Here is a 24255-nt window from a genome sequence, read left to right as displayed (position 1 = left end):
ATACAATGGTATCTTGGGAGGAGCTGTGAGTAGGCATTTTTAGACATTGTTAGATGATTGAGAATGGAATTATTGACATGTGAGGACTTCTTTTATGCCCTTGGTATTCCTCATGTTTCTTTATATTTCATGCTTCATCCCTAGCTCTATTCCTAAGTGTTATTTTAAATCAGAGACTGTATTTTGTACTTCCTTATCTTACGGCGACTAGTTCAGTGCTGAGGGCTTGGTATATGCCTACTAATTAATAGTGTTCATCACTCACTCAGCAAATATTTTTGGTTCCAGTACGTGCAAGGCTTGTACTTTGTGCTATGGGGGAAGAAGTGATACGAAGCCAACCTTCAAGGAGCTAGTGAACCCAAAACAAAAATTAGCAGAGATTTTTGTCTGCTATGATGACTGCTATATCCCATGTACTCACAGAGCTTACATTCTTGTCAGAGGAGACAGGCAATAATAAGATAAATTGTAAAAAAATAGACTATGTTAGATAGTAATAAATACTAAGGAGAAATGAAAGTAGAAAAAATGATAATTACCAGAGAAAGAAAGATAGTAAATTTACATAATTTCTCATCCCATTTCCACAACTCTAGAACAGAAAAAATAAAAGCATTGCCTTATACAATTGCGATAAGGATTAAATGAGCTTGGATATCCATATATAAAAGATTGAAACTAGACCCCTATCTCTTGCAATATACAAAAATCAAATCAAAACGGATCAAAGACTCAGATATCTAAGACCTCAAACTATGAAACTACTACAAGAAAACGTTGGAGAAACTCTCCAGGACATTGGAGTGGGCAAAAATTTCTTGAGTAATACAAGCACAGACAACAAAAGCAAAAATGGACAAACAGGACCACGTCAAGTTGAAAAGCTTCTATACAACCAAGAAAACAATCAACAAAGTGATGCAACCCACAGAATGGGAGAAAATATTTACAAACTACCTATCTGACAGAGATCAATAACCAGAATATACAAGGAGCTCAAACAGCTCTATAGGAAAAAAATCTAATAATCTGATTTAATAATGGACAAAAGGTCTGAACAGACATTCCTCAAAAGAAGTCATATAAATGGCAAACAGGCATATGAAAAGGTGCTCAACATCACTGATCATCAGAGAAATGCAAACAAAACTACAGTGAGATACCATCTCACCCCAGTTAAAATGGCTTTTATCCAAAAATCAGGCAATGAATGCTGGTGATGATGTGGAGAAAAGGGAACCTTTGTACATTGTTGGTGGAAATGTAAATTGGGAATGTAAAGAGAGAACAGTTTGGAGGTTCCTCAAAAAACTAAAAATGGAGCTACCATACGATCCAGCAGTCCCACTCCTAGGTAGATACCCAAAAGAATGGAAATCTGTATCAGATATCTGCACTCTCATGTTTATTGCAGCACCATTCACAATAGCCAAGATTTGGAAGCAACCTATGTGTCCATCAACAGATGAATGGATAAAGAAAATGTAGTATATACACAATGGAGTACTATTCAGCCAAAAGAAGAATGAGATCCTATCATTTGAAACAGCATGGTTGGAATTGGAGATCATTATGTGAAATGAAATAAGCCAAGTGCACAAAGACAAACTTCACATGTTCTCACTTATTTGTGGGAGCTAAAAACTAAAATAATTGAACTCATAGAAATAGAAAGTAGAAGGATGGTTACCAGAGGCTGGGAAGGGTAGTGGGGGTTTGTGGGGAGAAGTGGGGATGGCTAATGAGTACAAAAAATAGAAAGAATGAATAAGACAGAGTATTTGCTAGCACAACAGGGTGACTATTGTCAAAAATAATTTAATGGTACATTTTAAAATAACTGAAAGAGTATAATTGGATCGTTCGTAACACAAAGGATAAATGCTTGACATGATGGATACCCCACTTATCCTAATGTGATTATTATGTATTGCAGGCCTATATGAAAATATCTCATGTAACTCATACATATATATACCTACTGTGTACCCACAAAAATTAAAAACAAACTTAAAGGATTAAATGAGCTAATTTGTGTATATATAAAGTGTTCAGTGCAGTTCCTGGAAGTGGATAAGATAAATGGAAATATTATTTATTCATTTGGCTAAAATAACTTTAGCACCACAGCCATCTTCTTCTCATAAGTTATAGACTTCTTTTATTAAAGGATGCACATTTCAGTGGTTTTAAACTACTTTATCTAAGGCTAATACTTTCTCACCCATGTGTTGCTCTTTTTGTCTTCTGAAGAAGATGCACTCACATCTAATATTCCTTTCTTACTGAAGCAAATCATCATTCTTTCATAATACTTTGTCAAAAAAACAGCATTTGCTTATCTAAATGTCTGGTCATCATTTTCTATTTCAGGCATCAGGCAGGGATCCACATCTTCCTTTGGAAAATATTTATTACTGCTTCATCACTTACCACATCTCAAGGTTAAAAAGTCTGACAAAATGATACCTCTATGTTTGTTTACCAGCTAAAAATGAATACGATATTAGGAATGTTATTAACAGACAGAAATATAAAATCTTCAGTATTAATCTTCCAGAAATAAGATCACTTGCAAAGATTAGGTGAAGTTTCAGGTCTCCTACTAACCTTTTCTTTGCCCATCTAAGCTCCATGCAGCCCTAGATGTCTCCTGCCCACACCTACCAATTCTTGAAAACTAGATTAACTCTCTCTTTGAGCTTAATTAGCACGCCATACTTAGCCCTATCATAACAACTATCATTCAGTGTTATGCCCCACTTCCCACCCCTCCGCTCCCCAGACAGTAAGCTCCTTAAGGTGAGGACTACGTTCTCTTCATGTTTGGATTCCCAGCATCCATCACAGTGCCTCACATAGAGTTGATGTCCAATACTTGCAACATTAATTATAATGCCTGGAGGCATTTATTATATCAGGATTATATAATAGAAATGCCAGTTGACCTTGTTTCCACATCCCTTGGTTGCTCCTTTGTCTCTCTTGGCTGCTTTCTGAGAAACAGCACCACCCAAGCATGTTGCCACACCCTGTCCTACACTTCCCTTGTCCTGCTCTGGTTCAAAAATCATTCCCTAGTTTTTCTAGTAATGATGTAGTTAGAGGAAGGTGGTATCCAAACACAAACAAACAAACACAACAATAGTCTGGATATGAAGGGAAGACCTCAATGGTGGGAGTACCCTATGGAGTAACTGTGGTCCAGGGTAGCTCTTCCAGATTAAAAACTTGATTTTGTTCTTGTTCTCAAGAGTGATGGGCCTGGCCTGTGGGATCTAACACAGACCATCCATATTTACAAGAAATTAATTTGTATACCAGATTACCTATGTGTGTGTGTGTATGTATTTAATGTATTTATTTATGTGTGTGTGTGTGTGTGTGTGTCTGAAATACTTGAGCTTGCTATCCGAGTAACTTAATTATATCAGAGCACCTATGAAATCCATCAAATAATCAGAAGGTTATCCAGTGGTGGCCATGGAAATAGAACAAAATAAGTTAGACTGTTCCAAGGATTATTTTACCCAGGCTGAGGAAGAGCCTTGTCACACAGAATATAGTAATATCTTCCTGATGACTAAGAGAAAGTAAACAGGTTGTAAGATCTCAAGTATACCTTTGAAAGACTTGATGAATTTTTTTATTTGCTAAAAGAAAACAATTTTTTAATCCAGAAAAAAATCAGTGCCATTTTGTATATCCTAAAATAAGTAATTGTACAATTCGATTCCATAATTATTTGATTCCCAAGATAAGTTCCTGAGATAATGATAATGTGATATTGCCAATGATGGTGGAAAGAAAGAAAGAGAAAGAAAGAATGGAAGGAAGGAAGGAAGGAAGGAAGGAAGGAAGGAAGGAAGGAAGGAAGGAAGGAAGGAAGGAAGGAAGGAAGGAAGGAAGGAAGGGAGGGAGGGAGGAAGGAAAGAAGGAAAGGAGGAAGGGGGGGAGGGAGGGGGGGAGGGAGAGAGGGAGGGAAGGGAAGGAATGAAAGTAGAGGATTGATATTGGATGGTTCTCTGTACTCTTTACTTCCTCTAAGTCAATAATCACCACAGTCTCAATTTCCTTAGGAAAGTTACCTGTGTGCTTATGGTTTTAGCTGGCTTACTGGCCCTCCTACACACATTGGTAGTGCATAATGATCTACTAAGAATTCGTCATTTACCCTTTTGAAGAAACTATGAAATGTAGGATAAATGGCTATGTAGCAAAATAAATTGTACCTCTTGTTAAGGGCTATAGTGAAACCTTCAGCCTTATCTCAAGGTACTTTCTATTCCAGAAGTTGGAAACCCAAATGCCTATAGAGGCCAGGCTGATGGGAATGAAGCAGGAAGTTATTGCAGTGAACTGGAGAGCCAAGTTGTTTCTGGAGGAGCAGCCACTGCTCCGTTCCAGATAATTGTTGTAAGGCAGGAATGTTGGCCTAGTGTTACCATATTGTCCAGTTTCTCAGGTAAAGCAGGAAATAGAATTGTTATGTGAAATCTTTTGATTTAAATATTGTCAATTAATTTACTTATATTATTATTCTTAAACCATGTGCAAGCCAAACACTTCTGTAGGTGGGGTTTGACCCAAAGTCCTCCTGTGTATGGCTGCTCTTACATTTTGCTTGTCTGTTTGTTAAATTAGAGACTTTTACAGTTTTTGCTTTTTTCAGAACATCCTCTAAAACACTGTATGCCTCATTTGGTTATATTGAAACTCCCTCCCTCTCCAACCTGAGTACTTTGTGCATAAGTTTTCTGTGGCCGCTACATTTTCTCTGCCATCCTCATCATTCCAGTGAACAGTCAGTCAAGTACTGAATGGAGTCTCCTTGAGACACTTTTCATATGAGGCTATTAAACATCCGTGGGTTTTACTACTTGTTTCATTCCTGATATGTGAGCTACAGAAACACAATAAAAGATCACTTATTTCATGGGACTTAGAGATTATATGCTCTTTGGGCTCCCTTTTCTAAAATCTGCACAGAAATAATCTTCCTCCTCTTGTTTATTGAAAGACCTTACCAGATACTTTACTAGACTGTAGTTATCTTGAACATTTAATAATATTTGCTGGAGAGACTTATTGGACTTGGGTGTTCCTAGATACATAGTCAGACACAGTGTCTTTGGGTATGTTTCTTCAGTGGTTGAGGAGTTGTCTTATTTTTCCTTTGAGTAACCTGATTTTCAGGGTTACTAGGGGACTAGTAGGGTATTACTTTACCTCTGTTTGGTATTGATTTATTTATGTTTATTTATATACTTTATATAAAGTATAAATTACTTTACCTCTGTTTGGTATTGATTAATCCAAGTAGGAACTTGGCAGCCACTGTTAAATGAATTGAAGAGTACTAAATATTTTTATAGTAAAAGTGTATGTAAATATCTAGTGTATATATGAATACACCATTTGGTGTGTTGCAAACCCTCAAATAGACATAATTTACATTATTGTATTCTCATCGTACAGGTTTGGGAATAAACAAAATTGATATACATCATTTTTCAGCAAAGATTTGACATTCATATATTAAGCTGCATCCTGAGTAGATAAAATACTAGTCATGCACAGATAAGATGTGAAAATTACCCCCCAAACCTTGTTGGTGTACTCTTAAATAGATTATGTAAATGCAGCCAAGTTTTTTTATCGGTATTCCTTATGAGAAATCACCATATTACAGAAAAGCAAAAAATAACCACTGTGCTGACAGCTAACATACAGGAATAAATCATAAATAATTTTTCCTTGAGAATTATAGTGAGTTTATCGTTTTGTTCATAGATGTTCTGGTATAACTTGTTACTATTCTTTAAAACAATTCCCTACATTTCTTAAGTACATTCCTAGGTGGATTTGCAGAAAATATAAAAAATAAATTTTTTTTAAAGATATGTATTTGAGAGCTGGTAATTGTTCACTTTTGGCTTTAATGAAAGGAAGTGTTTCATAGTAAGTATTTTCCATATATGCATACAGACCTTCACTTCCCATCTCATTATATATTTTCAAAGGCACAAAGTGAAGCTTTAACCTGAACTTCTTTGTCTCAACTGCTTTTTCTTTTGCAATATTGCAGGATGTCAAGGGCGAAGAGAAAGCTCAGTTGTTTGTAATAACTTCTGTGAAGCAAAATAACTGTATATTATATGGGAGAATTACAAGGGGAACCTAGTTTAAAGACTCGGAAAGTTAAGTAAAGATTAGGGAGACGAGGGAAGACTTCTCTGAGAAAGTGACATTTAAACTGAGATAAATGGGCACTATTCAGTGAAGAACAAGAGGGTGAGATGGGAGACAATATTCCAAGTAGAAAAGTGAGCATGACACCCGGAGGCATTTTAGAACCAATCTAAAGGACAGCCTTGATTTTTACTTGCAGTATGTAGATCATAATAGGTTAATGCAGTATTCTTTCCAACTCTCCATATCTTTTTCTCCTTTTGAATAAAACAGAAAGAGAAATAATAGCATATTACTGGGCATGAAGCTTTCCAATAAAAAGCTTCCCTAATACTTCTAAGGATTAGGGAAACCTTAATTAGCTCTTCTACAGATATAACACTTAATTTTTTGAAGGTAGTATTTTCCCTGATTACAGAGCTAATATATGTTTATTATAGAAAAATTTGAAAATCCAGAAAGGCAATGAGAAAGTATGTTTATCCATTACCAGAGAACATATAGAGTATAGTGGTGTTCTATTCCTATGTCTATATAAATAGTATCATTTTGTAAATTAAGATGATAATTATATGTATAATTTTATAGTACATTTTTTCACCTAACAAAATCATGGTCTTTTTCCCAGTGCTATTAAAATTTCTGTAATATGACTTTCATAGCTATATATGACTAATAACAATTTGGATACTTACTGTGTGCTAGGCACATCTACATTTACTTACTTTTTTCCCAGAACAATCCTATATGGTTATAATCCCCATTTTATAAGAAATTTTAAAACTTGTGCAAGGTCACAAGTTAATAAAGGGTAGAGCCAAGGTTCAAACCCAGCCAGCTTCTAGCTTCTGCTGTTAACCATTAAGGCTACGTAGCCTGTCAATACTATGATTGGTTTAAGTTAAACCCTATTTTAGGCTTTGTAATTGTTTTTAGTATAGTTTTTGGCTATTTGAAATAATATTTTTCATTCTGTGAGTCGGCAGTTAAGACTGGGCCCAGCTCTAGCAGCTCATCCCTGTTCCACATGGTGCTGGCTATATTTACTTACAAGTCTAGGGCCTCAGCTGGACTGGCTGGACAGCTAGACTTCTCTCTTCATGTGATCTCTCATCCTCGATGGGGCTAGCTCAGATTGTTCACATGATGATGGCATTCCAAGAAACAAGAGCGAAAGTTATAAGGCCTTTTGAGTTTTAGGTGCAAAACTTGAACAGTATCATATGCATCAAATTCCACTGGTCAAAGCAAATCACAAGGCCTGCCAAGATTCAATGTATGGAGTGATAAATTCATTTCCTGATGGAAGGAACTGCAATTTTGTGGCAACCTACCACACTTAGCATTTTGTTCAATGAAGGCTTCTATGTGACTAGAGTGTACAAGTTCCTGAATTTTCGTAGCAAAATATGGCCTGGTATAAATAATCTTATTGACCAAAGATGGGCACAGACAAGCATGCCTGCTACCTTGACTCTGAGGACTGGCCTCACGCTCAGGAGCCTGTCTCCGTACCTTGAGAGCTGATGGAAAATATAGCTTTCCTACATCATTATGATCCCTCATCTCAGGTTGTGAACTTTTACACTTTTCTGCACTGAACGGTCAAGGACATCTGAAGCTAGAGAATTTCTCTCTAGTGAGTGGCAGGGGCAAGAGAGATTTGCCTTTCTAGGGTATCCTTGTACAACTATATAAAACAAATGTAAATGTGCTGGGGTAGTTTGAGTGAATAAGTGGAGCCTGGCAGAGGTATTGGGTCGCTTACAAAGGATGTATCTGAGAGGTATATTTTGGAAGAAATGACTGCACAGTGAAGATAAGCAATGGAAAAATAACTAGGCCAAAAATGGGGCTAATTATTGCACAGTTTAAAAATATGAAAAAGATGTAACTGCAAGATAAGTGTGCTCATAAATAAAAATGCATGTCTTCAATAAATAGGTGAAAGGTGAAACAGATGGGGGAAGGTTGACTGAGGGATTGACTAGGTACTGTGAAGGAACTGTTTGAATAATTGACATGATGGTGAAAGATAATTAGAACGGGGAAACGTCATTTAGGGTTACTCTAACAAGCATAATTCAGCCACTAATGATGGAAAGATTATGAATATGTTCATTTATTATCCAATAAAATGATAATTATGTTGTAGCCACTCAGACTTCCCTCTCCAAAATAGTAATGTTATTATTTTTAATCCAATCATGTCTGTTGTTACATGTATATATTGTTTTGGAATATAAATATAAAGGCGGGTTTTATGTAGGACTTGTTCTCAATTGGAGAATATGAGGTGTTCACTCTTGCAGATATAGGAATAGAGTGGACTTCTTAATTACCTTTAAATATTTCATGAGCTAAATTTATAATCATAGTATTAAAAGTATAAGCCATGATTTAGATATACCAAATATCTATGTTTTACCTAATGTACATAGTCTCATCTTGATAAATCAATAATTAATTGGGTGCTAATTCTGTCCTGTTGTGTCTCCCAGTAGTCCCATCCACTGAGCACAAGATCAGTGTGTGATGTCATTATAAATATTTTAATAGAATTTACTCATAATATCACATGACTCAAAAACCAATTCATTATTTTTATCATTAATCATTTAATCAGAAGAATTTGGCATTTGATGTTATTCAGCAAGGTTTATGAAGAATAGCTATTTACTTATTTTCATGGTGTCACTTCATGTTGTTTTGAGTATAACTTAAGAAATTCACATTTGGCCAGGTGCGGTGGCTCATCCCAGCACTTTGGGAGGCCGAGGCGGGTGGATCACGAGGTCAGGAGATCCAGACCATCCTGGCTAACATGGTGAAACCCCGTCTCTACTCAAAATACAAAAAATTAGCCGGGCGTGGTGGCGGGCGCCTGTGGTCCCAGCTACTCGGGAGGCTGAGACAGGAGAATGGTGTGAACCCGGGAGTCAGAGCTTGCAGTGAGCCGAGATTGCGCCACTGCCCTCCAGCCTGGGTAACAGAGTGAGACTCTGTCTCAAAAAAAAAAAAAAAAAAAAACACATTTAAGCCAAGCACGGTGGCTCGCACTTATAATCCTAGCACTTTGGAAGGCCAAGACAAGAGGATGATTTGAGCTCAGGAGTTCAAGACCAGCCTGGGCAAAAAAAGGAGACTCCCATCTCCACGAAAAAAATCAAAAAATTAGCCAGGCCTGGTTTGGGCACCTGTGATCCCACCTATACAGGAGGCTGAGGGAGGAGGATAGCTTGAGCCCAGGAAGTCAAAGCTGCAGTGAGCCGTAATTGTGCAATTGCCCTACAGCCTGGGCAACGGAGCAAGACCTTGTCTCCAAAAAATTAAAGTAAAATAAAATACCCATTCAACACTTCATAAAGTAGGGAGTTTATTCTTAGGTTAACAATAATGTCAGTAAAGCAAAATGAGAAAAAAAAAGATCTGTTCCATTAATTAGCATCCTGTTGAAACATAAGTTTAATTTCTATTTTGCTGCATTTATTTATTTTAGGGATTCCTTTATTAATCCAATTAAAATGTGTCTGTAAACCACTTAGTAAATAAAGCTGTGATTAACTTTATAAATAAAATTTAAAGTTAGCATATTAATTTTCTTAGATGCCCTATCACACTTTTTCAACACAGAAATCATCAAAGATTGTGAGATCATCAGGGAAAAATCTAGAGCAAAAGGCTCTTTTGCTGTTTTATCAACATGCATAGTCATTGGCTTCTTTTAAAAACCTGTTTCATTTCAGACACATGTGTTGCTAAAAGTTTATAAGCCTACATGGTAAAAAATCAGAATGTAGGCGGAGCAAGATGGCCGAATAGGAACAGCTCCAGTCTCCAACTCCCAGCGCGAGCCACACAGAAGACCAGTGATCTCTGCATTTTCAACTGAGGTACTGGGTTCATCTCACTGGGGAGTGCAGGACGATCGGTGCTGGTCAGCTGCTGCAACCCGACCAGCGAGAGCTGAAGCAGGGCGAGGCATCGCCTCACCTGGGAAGCGCAAGGGGGAAGGGAATCCCTTTTCCTAGCCAGGGGAACTGAGACACACAACACCTGGAAAATTGGGTAACTCCCACCCCAATACTGCGCTTTAAGCAAACAGGCACACCAGGAGATCATATCCCACACCTGGCCGGGAGGGTCCCACACCCACGGAGCCTCCCTCATTGCTAGCACAGCAGTCTGTGATCTACCGGCAAGGCAGCAGCGAGGCTGGGGGAGGGGCGCCCGCCATTGCTGAGGCTTAAGTAGGTAAACAAAGCCGCTGGGAAGCTCGAACTGGGTGGAGCTCACAGCAGCTCAAGGAAACCTGCCTGTCTCTGTAGACTCCACCTCTGGGGACAGGGCACAGTAAACAATAACAAACACAGCAGAAAACTCTGCAGACGCAAACGACTCTGTCTGACAGCTTTGAAGAGAGCAGTGGATCTCCCAACACGGAGGTTGAGATCTGAGAAGGGACAGACTCCCTGCTGAAGTGGGTCCCTGACCCCTGAGTAGCCTAACTGGGAGACATCCCCCACTAGGGGCAGTCTGACACCCCACACCTCACAGGGTGGAGTACACCCCTGAGAGGAAGCTTCCAAAGCAAGAATCAGACAGGTACACTCGCTGTTCAGAAATATTCTATCTTCTGCAGCCTCTGCTGCTGATACCCAGGCAAACAGGGTCTGGAGTGGACCTCAAGCAATCTCCAACAGACCTACAGCTGAGGGTCCTGACTGTTAGAAGGAAAACTATCAAACAGGAAGGACACCTACACCAAAACCCCATCAGTACGTCACCATCATCAAAGACCAGAGGCAGATAAAACCACAAAGATGGGGAAAAAGCAGGGCAGAAAAGCTGGAAATTCAAAAAATAAGAGCGCATCTCCCCCGGCAAAGGAGCGCAGCTCATCGCCAGCAACGGATCAAAGCTGGATGGAGAATGACTTTGACGAGATGAGAGAAGAAGGCTTCAGTCCATCAAATTTCTCGGAGCTAAAGGAGGAATTACGTACCCAGCGCAAAGAAACTAAAAATCTTGAAAAAAAGTGGAAGAATTGATGGCTAGAGTAATTAATGCAGAGAAGGTCATAAACGAAATGAAAGAGATGAAAACCATGACACGAGAAATACGTGACAAATGCACAAGCTTCAGTAACCGACTCGATCAACTGGAAGAAAGAGTATCTGCGATTGAGGATCAAATGAATGAAATGAAGCAAGAAGAGAAACCAAAAGAAACAAGAAGAAAAAGAAATGAGCAAAGCCTGCAAGAAGTATGGGATTATGTAAAAAGACCAAATCTACGTCTCATTGGGGTGCCTGAAAGTGAGGGGGAAAATGGAACCAAGTTGGAAAACACTCTTCAGGATATCATCCAGGAGAACTTCCCCAACCTAGTAGGGCAGGCCAACATTCAAATCCAGGAAATACAGAGATCGCCACAAAGATACTCCTCGAGAAGAGCAACTCCAAGACACATAATTGCCAGATTCACCAAAGTTGAAATGAAGGAAAAAATCTTAAGGGCAGCCAGAGAGAAAGGTCGGGTTACCCACAAAGGGAAGCCCATCAGACTAACAGCAGATCTCTCGGCAGAAACTCTCCAAGCCAGAAGAGAGTGGGGGCCAATATTCAACATTCTTAAAGAAAAGCATTTTAAACCCAGAATTTCATATCCAGCCAAACTAAGTTTCATAAGTGAAGGAGAAATAAAATCCTTTACAGATAAGCAAATGCTTAGAGATTTTGTCACCACTAGGCCTGCCTTACAAGAGACCCTGAAGGAAGCACTAAACATGGAAAGGAACAACCGGTACCAGCCATTGCAAAAACATGCCAAAATGTAAAGACCATCAAGGCTAGGCTAGGAAGAAACTGCATCAACTAATGAGCAAAATAACCAGTTAATATCATAATGGCAGGATCAAGTTCACACATAACAATCTTAACCTTAAATGTAAATGGACTAAATGCTCCAATTAAAAGACACAGACTGGCAAACTGGATAAAGAGTCAAGACCCATCAGTCTGCTGTATTCAGGAGACCCATCTCACACGCAGAGACATACATAGGCTCAAAATAAAGGGATGGAGGAAGATTTACCAAGCAAATGGAGAACAAAAAAAAGCGGGGGTTGCAATCCTAGTCTCTGATAAAACAGACTTTAAACCATCAAAGATCAAAAGAGACAAGGCCATTACATAATGGTAAAGGGATCAATTCAACAGGAAGAGCTAACTATCCTAAATATATATGCACCCAATACAGGAGCACCCAGATTCATCAAGCAAGTCCTTAGAGACTTACAAAGAGACTTAGACTCCCATACAATAATAAGGGGAGACTTCAACACTCCACTGTCAACATTAGACAGATCAACGAGACAGAAAGTTAACAAGGATATCCAGGAATTGAACTCATCTCTGCAGCAAGCAGACCTAATAGACATCTATAGAACTCTCCACCCCAAATCAACAGAATATACATTCTTCTCAACACCACATCGTACTTACTCCAAAATCGACCACATAATTGGAAGTAAAGCACTCCTCAGCAAATGTACAAGAACAGAAATTATAACAAACTGTCTCTCAGACCACAGTGTAATCAAACTAGAACTCAGGACTAAGAAACTCAATCAAAACCGCTCAACTACATGGAAACTGAACAACCTGCTCCTGAATGACTACTGGGTACACAACGAAATGAAGGCAGAAATAAAGATGTTCTTTGAAACCAATGAGAACAAAGATACAACATACCAGAATCTCTGGGACACATTTAAAGCAGTGTGTAGAGGGAAATTTATAGCACTAAATGCCCACAAGAGAAAGCAGGAAAGATCTAAAATTGACACTCTAACATCGCAATTAAAAGAACTAGAGAAGCAAGAGCAAACACATTCGAAAGCTAGCAGAAGGCTAGAAATAACTAAGATCAGAGAAGAACTGAAGGAGATAGAGACACAAAAAACTCTCCAAAAAATCAATGAATCCAGGAGCTGGTTTTTTGAAAAGATCAACAAAATTGACAGACCACTAGCAAGACTAATACAGAAGAAAAGAGAGAAGAATCAAATCGACGCAATTAAAAATGATAAAGGGGATATCACCATCGACCCCACAGAAATACAAACTACCATCAGAGAATACTATAAACACCTCTACGCAAATAAACTGGAAAATCTAGAAGAAATGGATAATTTCCTGGACACTTACACTCTTCCAAGACTAAACCAGGAAGAAGTTGAATCCCTGAATAGACCAATAACAGGCTCTGAAATTGAGGCAATAATTAATAGCCTACCAACCAAAAAAAGTCCAGGACCAGATGGATTCACAGCTGAATTCTACCAGAGGTACAAGAAGGAGTTGGTACCATTCCTTCTGAAACTATTCCAATCAATAGAAAAAGAGGGAATCCTCTCTAACTCATTTTATGAGGCCAACATCATCCTGATACCAAAGCCTGGCAGAGACACAACAAAAAAAGAGAATTTTAGACCAATATCCCTGATGAACATCGATGCAAAAATCCTCAATAAAATACTGGCAAACCGGATTCAGCAACACATCAAAAAGCTTATCCACCATGATCAAGTGGGCTTCATCCCTGGGATGCAAGGCTGGTTCAACATTCGCAAATCAATAAACATAATCCAGCATATAAACAGAACCAAAGACAAGAACCACATGATTATCTCAATAGATGCAGAAAAGGCTTTTGACAAAATTCAACAGCCCTTCATGCTAAAAACGCTCAATAAATTCAGTATTGATGGAACGTACCTCAAAATAATAAGAGCTATTTATGACAAACCCACAGCCAATATCATACTGAATGGGCAAAAACTCGAAAAATTCCCTTTGAAAACTGGCACAAGACAGGGATGCCCTCTCTCACCACTCCTATTCAACATAGTGTTGGAAGTTCTGGCTAGGGCAATCAGGCAAGAGAAAGAAATCAAGGGTATTCAGTTAGGAAAAGAAGAAGTCAAACTGTCCCTGTTTGCAGATGACATGATTGTATATTTAGAAAACCCCATTGTCTCAGCCCAAAATCTCCTTAAGCTGATAAGCAACTTCAGCAAAGTCTCAGGATACAAAATTAATGTGCAAAAATCACAAGCATTCTTATACACCAGCAACAGACAAACAGAGAGCCAAATCAGGAATGAACTTCCATTCACAATTGCTTCAAAGAGAATAAAATATCTAGGAATCCAACTTACAAGGGATGTAAAGGACCTCTTCAAGGAGAACTACAAACCACTGCTCAGTGAAATCAAAGAGGATACAAACAAATGGAAGAACATACCATGCTCATGGATAGGAAGAATCAATATCGTGAAAATGGCCATACTGCCCAAGGTAATTTATAGATTCAATGCCATCCCCATCAAGCTACCAATGAGTTTCTTCACAGAATTGGAAAAAACTGCTTTAAAGTTCATATGGAACCAAAAAAGAGCCCGCATCTCCAAGACAATCCTAAGTCAAAAGAACAAAGCTGGAGGCATCACGCTACCTGACTTCAAACTATACTACAAGGCTACAGTAACCAAAAGAGCATGGTACTGGTACCAAAACAGAGATATAGACCAATGGAACAGAACAGAGTCCTCAGAAATAATACCACACATCTACAGCCATCTGATCTTTGACAAACCTGAGAGAAACAAGAAATGGTGAAAGGATTCCCTATTTAATAAATGGTGCTGGGAAAATTGGCTAGCCATAAGTAGAAAGCTGAAACTGGATCCTTTCCTTACTCCTTATACGAAAATTAATTCAAGATGGATTAGAGACTTAAATGTTAGACCTAATACCATAAAAATCCTAGAGGAAAACCTAGGTAGTACCATTCAGGACATAGGCATGGGCAAAGACTTCATGTCTAAAACACCAAAAGCAAGGGCAGCAAAAGCCAAAATTGACAAATGGGATCTCATTAAACTAAAGAGCTTCTGCACAGCAAAAGAAACTACCATCAGAGTGAACAGGCAACCTACAGAATGGGAGAAAATTTTTGCAATCTACTCATCTGACAAAGGGCTAATATCCAGAACCTACAAAGAACTCAAACAAATTGACAAGAAAAAAACAAACAACCCCATCCAAAAGTGGGCAAAGGATATGAACAGACATTTCTCAAAAGAAGACATTCATACAGCCAACAGACACATGAAAAAATGCTCATCATCACTGGCCATCAGAGAAATGCAAATCAAAACCACAATGAGATACCATCTCACACCAGTTAGAATGGCAATCATTAAAAAGTCAGGAAACAACAGGTGCTGGAGAGGATGTGGAGAAATAGGAACACTTTTACACTGTTGGTGGGATTGTAAACTAGTTCAACCATTATGGAAAACAGTATGGCGATTCCTCAAGGATCTAGAACTAGATGTACCATATGACCCAGCCATCCCATTACTGGGTATATACCCAAAGGATTATAAATTATGCTGCTATAAAGACACATGCACACGTATGTTTATTGCAGCACTATTCACAATAGCAAAGACTTGGAATCAACCCAAATGTCCATCAGTGACAGATTGGATTAAGAAAATGTGGCACATATACACCATGGAATACTATGCAGCCATCAAAAAGGATGAGTTTGTGTCCTTTGTAGGGACATGGATGCAGCTGGAAACCATCATTCTTAGCAAACTATCACAAGAACAGAAAACCAAACACCGCATGTTCTCACTCATAGGTGGGAACTGAACAATGAGATCACTTGGACTCAGGGAGGGGAAGATCACACACAGGGGACTATCATGGGGAGGGGGGAGGGGGGAGGGATTGCATTGGGAGTTATATCTGATGTAAATGACGAGTTGATGGGTGCGGCACACCAATATGGCACAAGTATACATATGTAACAAACCTGCACATTAGGCACATGTACCCTACAACTTAAAGTATAATAATAATAAATTTTTAAAAAAATCAGAATTTAAAATTATACTGACTAATTAGAATATGCACAGTCTTTTGGAAGTATTTAAGCACCTACTGTATGCTAGGGATTATACCAGGAACTGGGAATATGACAAGGTCCTGCTGTTAGACTGTTTACATTCCAATGGGGAGAGCTAGTCAATAAACACACAAATAAATGATAAGCAATAATAATCATCATCAGATAATAAAAGTATCAGTGAATTAACAAAGTGTGAGAGAGTACCCCTAGAGTTTACATTACGGTCTTTTTGAGGAGATGATGTCTAATTTGAATGCTGAATGGTTAGAAGACGCTAATGTAAAGAAGAAAATCCAGTTGCTAAAATTCATTCCACCAAAAGCCATTTCCAGAGACTAATTTGCATATTTAAAGGAATCAGGAAACTGAAAACATTGGTGGAATCGTGGCAGGTATGTCCCTCAGAACATACACACATGCACACACACACACACGCACACAATTTTGCATCTCATTATTATTGCTACAGAACTGTTTGTGAAATAAATATAAATTAAGTCCTAAGTATAAGACCTATTGTGGATCCTGAGTCTTAGTAAGATGGAGGTACCTTCATATCACAAAATCTTTTATGTTTTGACCTATGCTTATTGGGCTTAAATGAAACCATATAAGCAAGGTGGGTCTTTGGAGAGGTGAGGCAAGATGCTGTGAAATAGATACTTCTAAAAGCATAGTAATATTAAAGTGTTAAATTTGGAAAACAGGAGAAGCTTTAGTTTTCATAATATCATAATTATAAAATTATAAAAGTAAAGCCTGACTACATCTTGGATGAGTCTATATAGAAGGTGAAGTTATCAGAATCCTGAAAGCAAGTAGAATCGATTTTAATATTTAGCAAAAGAAGGTATGCTTCAGTTTCAAAAGTTTAAGAAACATGGCCTGAAATGATTTCCTAGTTCTACCCTCCTGGCACTTTAAGAAATGTAAGGACCCTAGAATTATGCAATTCTATGCTATCAAATAATTTTAAATGAGTTATCAAGATGGGCATAGATATATGTACAGGAATATTTTTATGAGATTTATTTGTCATTGTGAAAATTTGGGAGAAAAATCTATGTCCACCAAAGGAAAATTAGTAAAGAAATTATATATATATTTATGACAAAGTTATACCCAACAATTAAAGATCATGTTTTGGAAAAGTGTTTAATGTCATAGTAAAATGCCCAGGAAGAAAAAAAAGTGGTAATGATTCAATATTTAAAAGACACACATTTACACATAGAAAATATTTGGAATCAGTACAACTGCTTCAGAGAACAATTTGGCAATATCTGTAAAGTTGAAAATGTGCAGATCCATTAACATGATTATTTACAAATAGGTGAATAGTTGTATAATCATATGATAGAATACAATTTTGAGGTTAAAAATTCATGAATTGGAATCCTGTATCTGCAACAGAGATAAATCTATATACCTCAATAGAGATGGCTCTCAAAACATGTTGAATTTTAGAAAAGCAAGTTACAGAATTATATGTACCATATACCAGTATTTATATAAAATTTCAAAATACATATAACAGTAAAATATTGTTTATGTATACATATATAGGAAACAAACATATTAAAACATGACCTGAAAGGATACAGACGAGAATCATAATACTGGTTGCTTCTGGGGTGGAAGGGAGGGGATTGGGCTGAAAAGGAAAATGGGATGGGGGTGGGGGTAGTATTTAACTTCATCTGTAATGTTTTCATCTTATTTATTTATTTTTTTTTTTTTTTTTTTTTTTTTTTTTTTTGAGACGGAGTCTCGCTCTGTCACCCAGGCTGGAGTGCAGTGGCCGGATCTCAGCTCACTGCAAGCTCCGCCTCCCGGGTTCACGCCATTCTCCTGCCTCAGCCTCCCGAGTAGCTGGGACTACAGGCACCTGCCACCTCGCCCGGCTAAGTTTTTGTATTTTTTTAGTAGAGACGGGGTTTCACTGTGTTACCCAGGATGGTCTCGATCTCCTGACCTCGTGATCCGCCCGTCTCGGCCTCCCAAAGTGCTGGGATTACAGGCTTGAGCCACCGCGCCCGGCCAATGTTTTCATCTTATGTTTTAAAATAAGCAAAAATGACAAAATGTTTACATTGTAAATTTAGAGTAGTGGACGTTGTTGTTTACTAAACTCATTTTTTATGTAAGCTTTTAAAACTTTCTAAAAACAAATGTTTGAAAAGAAGCATATCAATGGTTCCACAGACATTTAGGACTTTTTTGTTTCTGTGAAGAATGTCATTGGTATTTGATACAGATTGCACTGAATCTGTAGATTGCTTAGGGTAGCATTGTCATTTTAGCAATATTAATTCTTCTAATCTATGAGCATGGAATAGCTTTCCATTTGTTTGTATCCTCTTCTATTTCTTTAATTGGAGTTTTATAGTTTTTTTGTATTTTCCATGGTTATTATTCAGCAGTGAGATTACAGTTCAGTATTTATTTTCATCTTCAAACTTCTCTGTATTTTCCAAATTCACAAGATGAATGTTGAGAAAAAAAAAATGCCACTTAACAGATAAATGACAACTATATTGGATTTTTGCTATGAGGGCTTCCTAAGACCCTTACAATTGTGCTGCCTCTGGAAGGCTGAAGTAGCAGCAAAAAAGGGCTGATCCTCCCATACCCCATCCCCAAACCCTGAACAAAAGAAATTAGAGGGCTGGCTGCCTGCAAGATGTAAAGCTATGAAACCAGCCTTTTCTTGGGAAGAGAGGCAGACGGATTAGGGTGTCAGTCTTGATCAGGCATCAAACTTTGAACAGACATCAGAACAAGAACCTAGAGGGTTTACTAAAAAATAGATTGTCCCCAGAGTTTCTGATTCATTAAGTCTGCCTGTGAATTTGCATTTTTGACAAGTTCCCCGGTGTTACTGGCAATAATGATGTTTGTCCCAGAACCATGTTAGAGAACTGCTGGTTTAAGCAAAACCCAGCCATCAGATATTGGTATTTTTGATTACTGAAATGTGAGGGAAGCATTTGGCAGCAATCACTGCAATGTTATTATCTGGCAGATCCACAAATTACTTAATGGAGTGAGCCAGCCAGTCTCAGGGAAGTTAGAGCCACATTTAAGAGCAGGCAGGAAGAAAAAAAAAGGTATCAAACAGAAAGCTGAAAAGTAGGGAAAATGGGAATGGGCCCAGTGTAATGATGAGACCACTGAAGAGATTTCTTTGGAAAAGCAAGGTAGTAAAACAGGCATGAAAAGGGACTATAAAAAAACAAGTTTGGTCATCAGAGTCTGTTGCTATTTGACAAAACTAGGGGTCCAGGATGGCACAAAGTTCATACCACTTTCACAAGCACTAGAAATTCCATGAGGCCACAAACTCCTTGTGAACAGGGATTGACCCATCCTCATCCCTCCCGTCCTCTTTCCTTTCTGTTCTTCCACATTGAGTAGCTCATGAGAGCCAAATATTACACTGGGCTTTGGATAAATAGTATTTTGCTGTCTTAATTCAGGCTGCTATAACAAAACACCGTAAACTAGATGGCTTATAAACAACATAAACTTTTGTATCATAATTCTGGAGGCTGGCAAGATTAAGGCACTGGCAGATCCAGTGTCTGGTAAGGGACTACTTTCTGGTGCATATGGTCTTTTCGCTGTAAACTCACATGTTGGAAGAGAGCTCTTTATGGCCTAATGCCATTCATGATGGCTCTGCCCCCATGACCTAATCATCTCCTAAAGGCTCTATCTCCTAATACCATCACCTTGGGGGTTGGGATTTCAACCTGTGGATTCTGGGGGGAATACGGACATTCAGACCACAGTACTTACCATCTTTGTACTCCCAGCACCTAGCATAGTATCTAGCACATATATTAGCTACTCAGTAACTGTTGAATGAAATGTGAATAAACACAGACATGAACAGCTGGAGTCATGGTCAAAGGTATAGTGAGTGGAAGATGTTATGCCTGCAGGTAGGACATTTCTGTGAGAAGCATAGCACAGTGGACTGGGGCCAGTGATGCAAATTACCAGCTTGAGACCCTATTGGGACTGCTACTACTTGGTACTTTTCTTTATACTCCAAAATTTTTCCCAGTAAATTTTTGATATTTTCCCCATTGCCTGCCAGTGTTTGCCACGTCCATACCCACAGTTCCTTGCTTTCAGTTGTGAGTAGATGCTTCATTACAACACTCTTAACCTGCCTCAGAGCCAAGGCTGCAAATAAGGCATATACCTGAATATATGATGCCTTTTATATATCAAAATGCCTGCAAATAAGGCATATACCTGAATATATGATGGCCTTTACCACAAGATGGTCTCCTGCTTTCCTAAGGAGAAATCCAAAACAAGGGTTTGGGCCAACTTAAATACACAGACTTTTAGGAATGTAGTTAAGTAGTTGTGTGTCTATTTACAGTGCTTAATTTGTTACTTGATTAAGTTATACATGCGTATTTGAAATGCATGTTGTCTAAAATAATACATTAGCTTTTTCACTTACATATTTTGAAATGATTTTAATTTAATACTTTCATATGAATCTCAAGTCATTTAACACACTTTTTCAGAGTGTATCTTCACTTCCATTTAAATTTTTTGAAATATAGTACTTTTTGAATCTATGGACAATGCTGCCACTGAAATATTTATCACAAACCAAAAGTCCCATTCATTCAACACTATGATAATTGTTTTTCATCCATTCTTTAGTGTAGTTTCATGAATCCCACAATGTAACTATATACAGTATATTAAATTGGTCATAAAAAGGCTTCTTTATAAAAACAAATAATACTAACAACTGTGAAGTTGCATTCTCCACAAGACTGGGTACTAAATCTTCTACAAATTTACTTGCCATGATTTTTTATTTAATAGCTCAATCAAGATAACCTTTATAAGCATTCCACACTATCATTGATTATGGCAGTTTCAAGCTAGTATGTCCTCCTCAAATAGCACCTCGTAACTGAATAAGGGAATTAAAAGAGCACCCCATAATATAAGGAATTTTGTAAACTCTTGACTATAAAGCAGATTACACTCATATTCAGTAATATTGGAGGGAAACCGCCTCTTATATTTGGAAAAGTACTATAAATTTATTTCCTTCTAACTTTTTATTTAAAAAAAAATAAACATTTTCTCTTCTAGACCAAAACTGTATAATGATTAGAAAAGAAAACTGAATCAAAGGGTTATATAATATTAAGAAGTTATTAAAATATGACTGGATTAACACACATCTCTGTAGTTTACAGGTCATAAGAAGTGATGGATATATTTTTATGTCAAGTTAGAAGGAGGCCTTATGTGTACGTGTGTATGTTTGAGTGTATGCGTATATGTAATGCCATAATTACGGGTCTGTCTCCAGTAATTAGAAAGCTGAATATGCTGAAGAGCAAGTAAATTGGTTTAATTGGAGTAAGTGGACTAAGTTGGAAGAAGGAAACAACTTGAATTTGACATATGATTTTGATAGCAAAGGACATCAACGTCATTGGGTACACTTCATAGTTTATTCTATTTTAAAATTGTAAAGCATCTCAGTTTTCAACATTAAATATACAAGTTCACATATTTACATATGTTTCAGGCTACATTATTGGAATTTTGAAGTCATGAAAACATCAGATGAACCAACCTGCAACACCTTGGATTCAGATTGGAAGATAAAGAGAAAGTTTAAAGAATGTGGCCTATAAAGGCGGGTACCTGGAAATATTAACTGACTCACACTGTAAAAATGAGACCAGTTTCTAAACAATAGAGATTGTTTTAGTACGACATCAAGGTTCAAGACAAATGTTGAACTAAAAACTTTACACTCCCCACCCCCAGTTCACACAGGTACCAGCATTGGTGAATTATGATTTTCCTTAGTCAGAAGCACTCATTTTTACCCATGTAGACCATCCTTAGGAATTAAATATTGGTTATTTAATGTAGATTATAATGGGAAGCTGATTTTTTTCACAATGGCAGATTTCAAGGACTTGGTTCCAAACTGAGCTGAAGCTTCCCAATGAGTTTTGTACAGTCTGGGAAAAACCGTGCTGCACTGGCCCACTGTTGAAGGCCATCATGCTCTGTAATATGAGGATATCATCTTATTGCTGATATCTTTGGAGAGTCCCTAGCAGACACAGAAAATGAATGGAGGCAAAGAGTGTGACGGAGGGGACAAGGAAGGAGGTCTTCCAGCTATACAAGTTCCTGTGGGTTGGCAGCGTCGTGTGGATCAAAATGGAGTGCTTTATGTCAGGTAAGTTCTTATTATTACCTGTGGTACCTGCAAAGTTGCACTCCAAAGACTAAGGAGAGAACCAAACATGGTGACTGATGGCTCCTCATATAAATGTGAATAAGTGACCTTTGTGCTAGAAACATATGAGAGTATTTAATTACCTTAGATTTCCAGAGAATTTTTGTGCATTACTTGTTTATGTAAGGTGTCGTTCTGCTTATCTCTGTAACAAGAATAAAGAAAAATATGATGATTTCTAAAAGAAACATGCAATCATCATTACCACATTCACAGGAGAATGTAAAATACTTGAAGTATCACTTGACTTGAATTACTCTGTCCTTCAGAGTATGTCAGCTGGCTTTTTTGATAAAATTGAGTTTTTATACATAGAAAGTTTCAGTTATTAGACTTCTTAATGCCTTCTGTTAACTAAAAATACATTTCTTTTTTTTCTGCATAGTCTTTAATCTATTTCCTTGAACGTAATAGTAAAAGTGAAAAAGTCATGGAGAAGGCTCTGCATCTTACAAGTAAATAGTCATACAAATAAAATGCCTACTCTTTTCAACGTCAGTGCTATACATCCCTTGTAGAACAAGTTGAATGGAATGATTAAACTGTTAAAAAGAAGTTTTAGTCTTACTTACTAAATAGTTGACATCTAAGTTCCCTACTTCATAGTTTTTCTGTAAGTGTATGAAAGAAGATACCATAAATCTTTCTTTGTGATGTAATGAAAAACTTTCAGAAACAGACTATAACTTTTTAAAAGGTATCACCTTCCATTATTAAATGGATGCTATTACTCTCAGTGTGACTATTTATAGCCTAGCTTCAACAGAATTTGCCAGTCCAGCAAGAATGTATTTATAGAAATGAGATATTTTTGGTTATGTAAACACAGACTATTTTATGGCATAATAACTCAGAAAGTCAGTTCAGATTCTGTCTTGAATTTGTTTGCTTGTTGTGTGTAAGGCATTTCTTGAGGTAAATCTAGTTGCCAATTAAAAGCATTTTGTCACATAAATTTTACTTCTATAATATTAAAGATGTGATCCATATTTATTGGGGTGAAGGGATAAGAAAGCAGAGAATATGAAGCTCATCCCATGGTAGATAAGATGAACAAACACACATGAGATAACTTCTTCAGAGTTTCTATTGCCAGTGCTGTTAACAAACTACCAGAAATACTTTGTTATAAATATAATATAGCAAGTTATCTGTGTTATACGTTTATACTTATGTTTGTTCTAGTTTGTAAAGAGCAAATGTATATTCAGCATAGAACAAAAGACTCTAAAATCTGGATAATTTTTTTCACTTCATTTTTATTCCTATGAAAGATAAATGAGCTTTTTCAATTTCTGCAAGCAAAAACCAAATTAAGTCTAGGAGTCAAAAACCAAGTTAAAGTCTAAGAAACTGTCAGTTATCATGTTCATGATTTTCCAAGTCTGACTAGACTTTATACGATCTGATATCCTTGTTAGTATGGGTTCTTCAACTTCAAATCTGTATATTGATAATTATTTTGGAAACAAGCTTTCCTAGATTAGGTAAAACACTCTCAAATTAAATTAACCAGTATAGATTTAATTTGTTTGTGTATAACTAAATTACTACTTGAACATGTATAGCTCCTTCTATAGCTCCCTGCTCAATGTGCAGTTTGCTCATAATTTTTAGGTTAGTCTCCAGCTGCTCCTGCCTCAGCGTGGCATTGAGGCTACACATTAAATTTTCCACCTACTTCCAATCTTCTAAGCTTTATCTATGCTGTAAGTTTTTTAACTATTTTTTTCCATTAATTATTACTCTGAGAAATTAAT

General features: G+C 37.4%; 1 protein-coding gene across 14 annotated transcripts in view; it reads left to right on the top strand.

The window, feature by feature from the left end:
- MBD5 (methyl-CpG binding domain protein 5) overlaps positions 1 to 24255 on the top strand; it is a 503218-nt gene that overhangs the window by 425933 nt on the left and 53030 nt on the right. For 11 of the 14 annotated variants that reach the window (XM_050752186.1, XM_050752177.1, XM_050752187.1 and 8 more), the window contains one exon: positions 21767 to 22435. In XM_050752186.1, coding sequence (XP_050608143.1) covers positions 22323 to 22435 — 113 coding nt within the window. In that variant the 5' untranslated portion in view covers positions 21767 to 22322. Of the gene's footprint in view, positions 1 to 3976; positions 10089 to 21766; positions 22436 to 24255 lie in introns of those variants that run through there. The other 3 variants (XM_050752179.1, XM_050752182.1, XM_050752183.1) reach the window with 3 other exon arrangements.

Source organism: Macaca thibetana, chromosome 12 (assembly GCF_024542745.1).
Source record: "Macaca thibetana thibetana isolate TM-01 chromosome 12, ASM2454274v1, whole genome shotgun sequence".
NCBI classification, from domain to species: Eukaryota; Metazoa; Chordata; class Mammalia; order Primates; family Cercopithecidae; genus Macaca; species Macaca thibetana.
The sequence above is the reverse complement of the archived record's forward strand: the minus strand, read 5'-3'. Positions and strand labels throughout refer to the sequence as shown.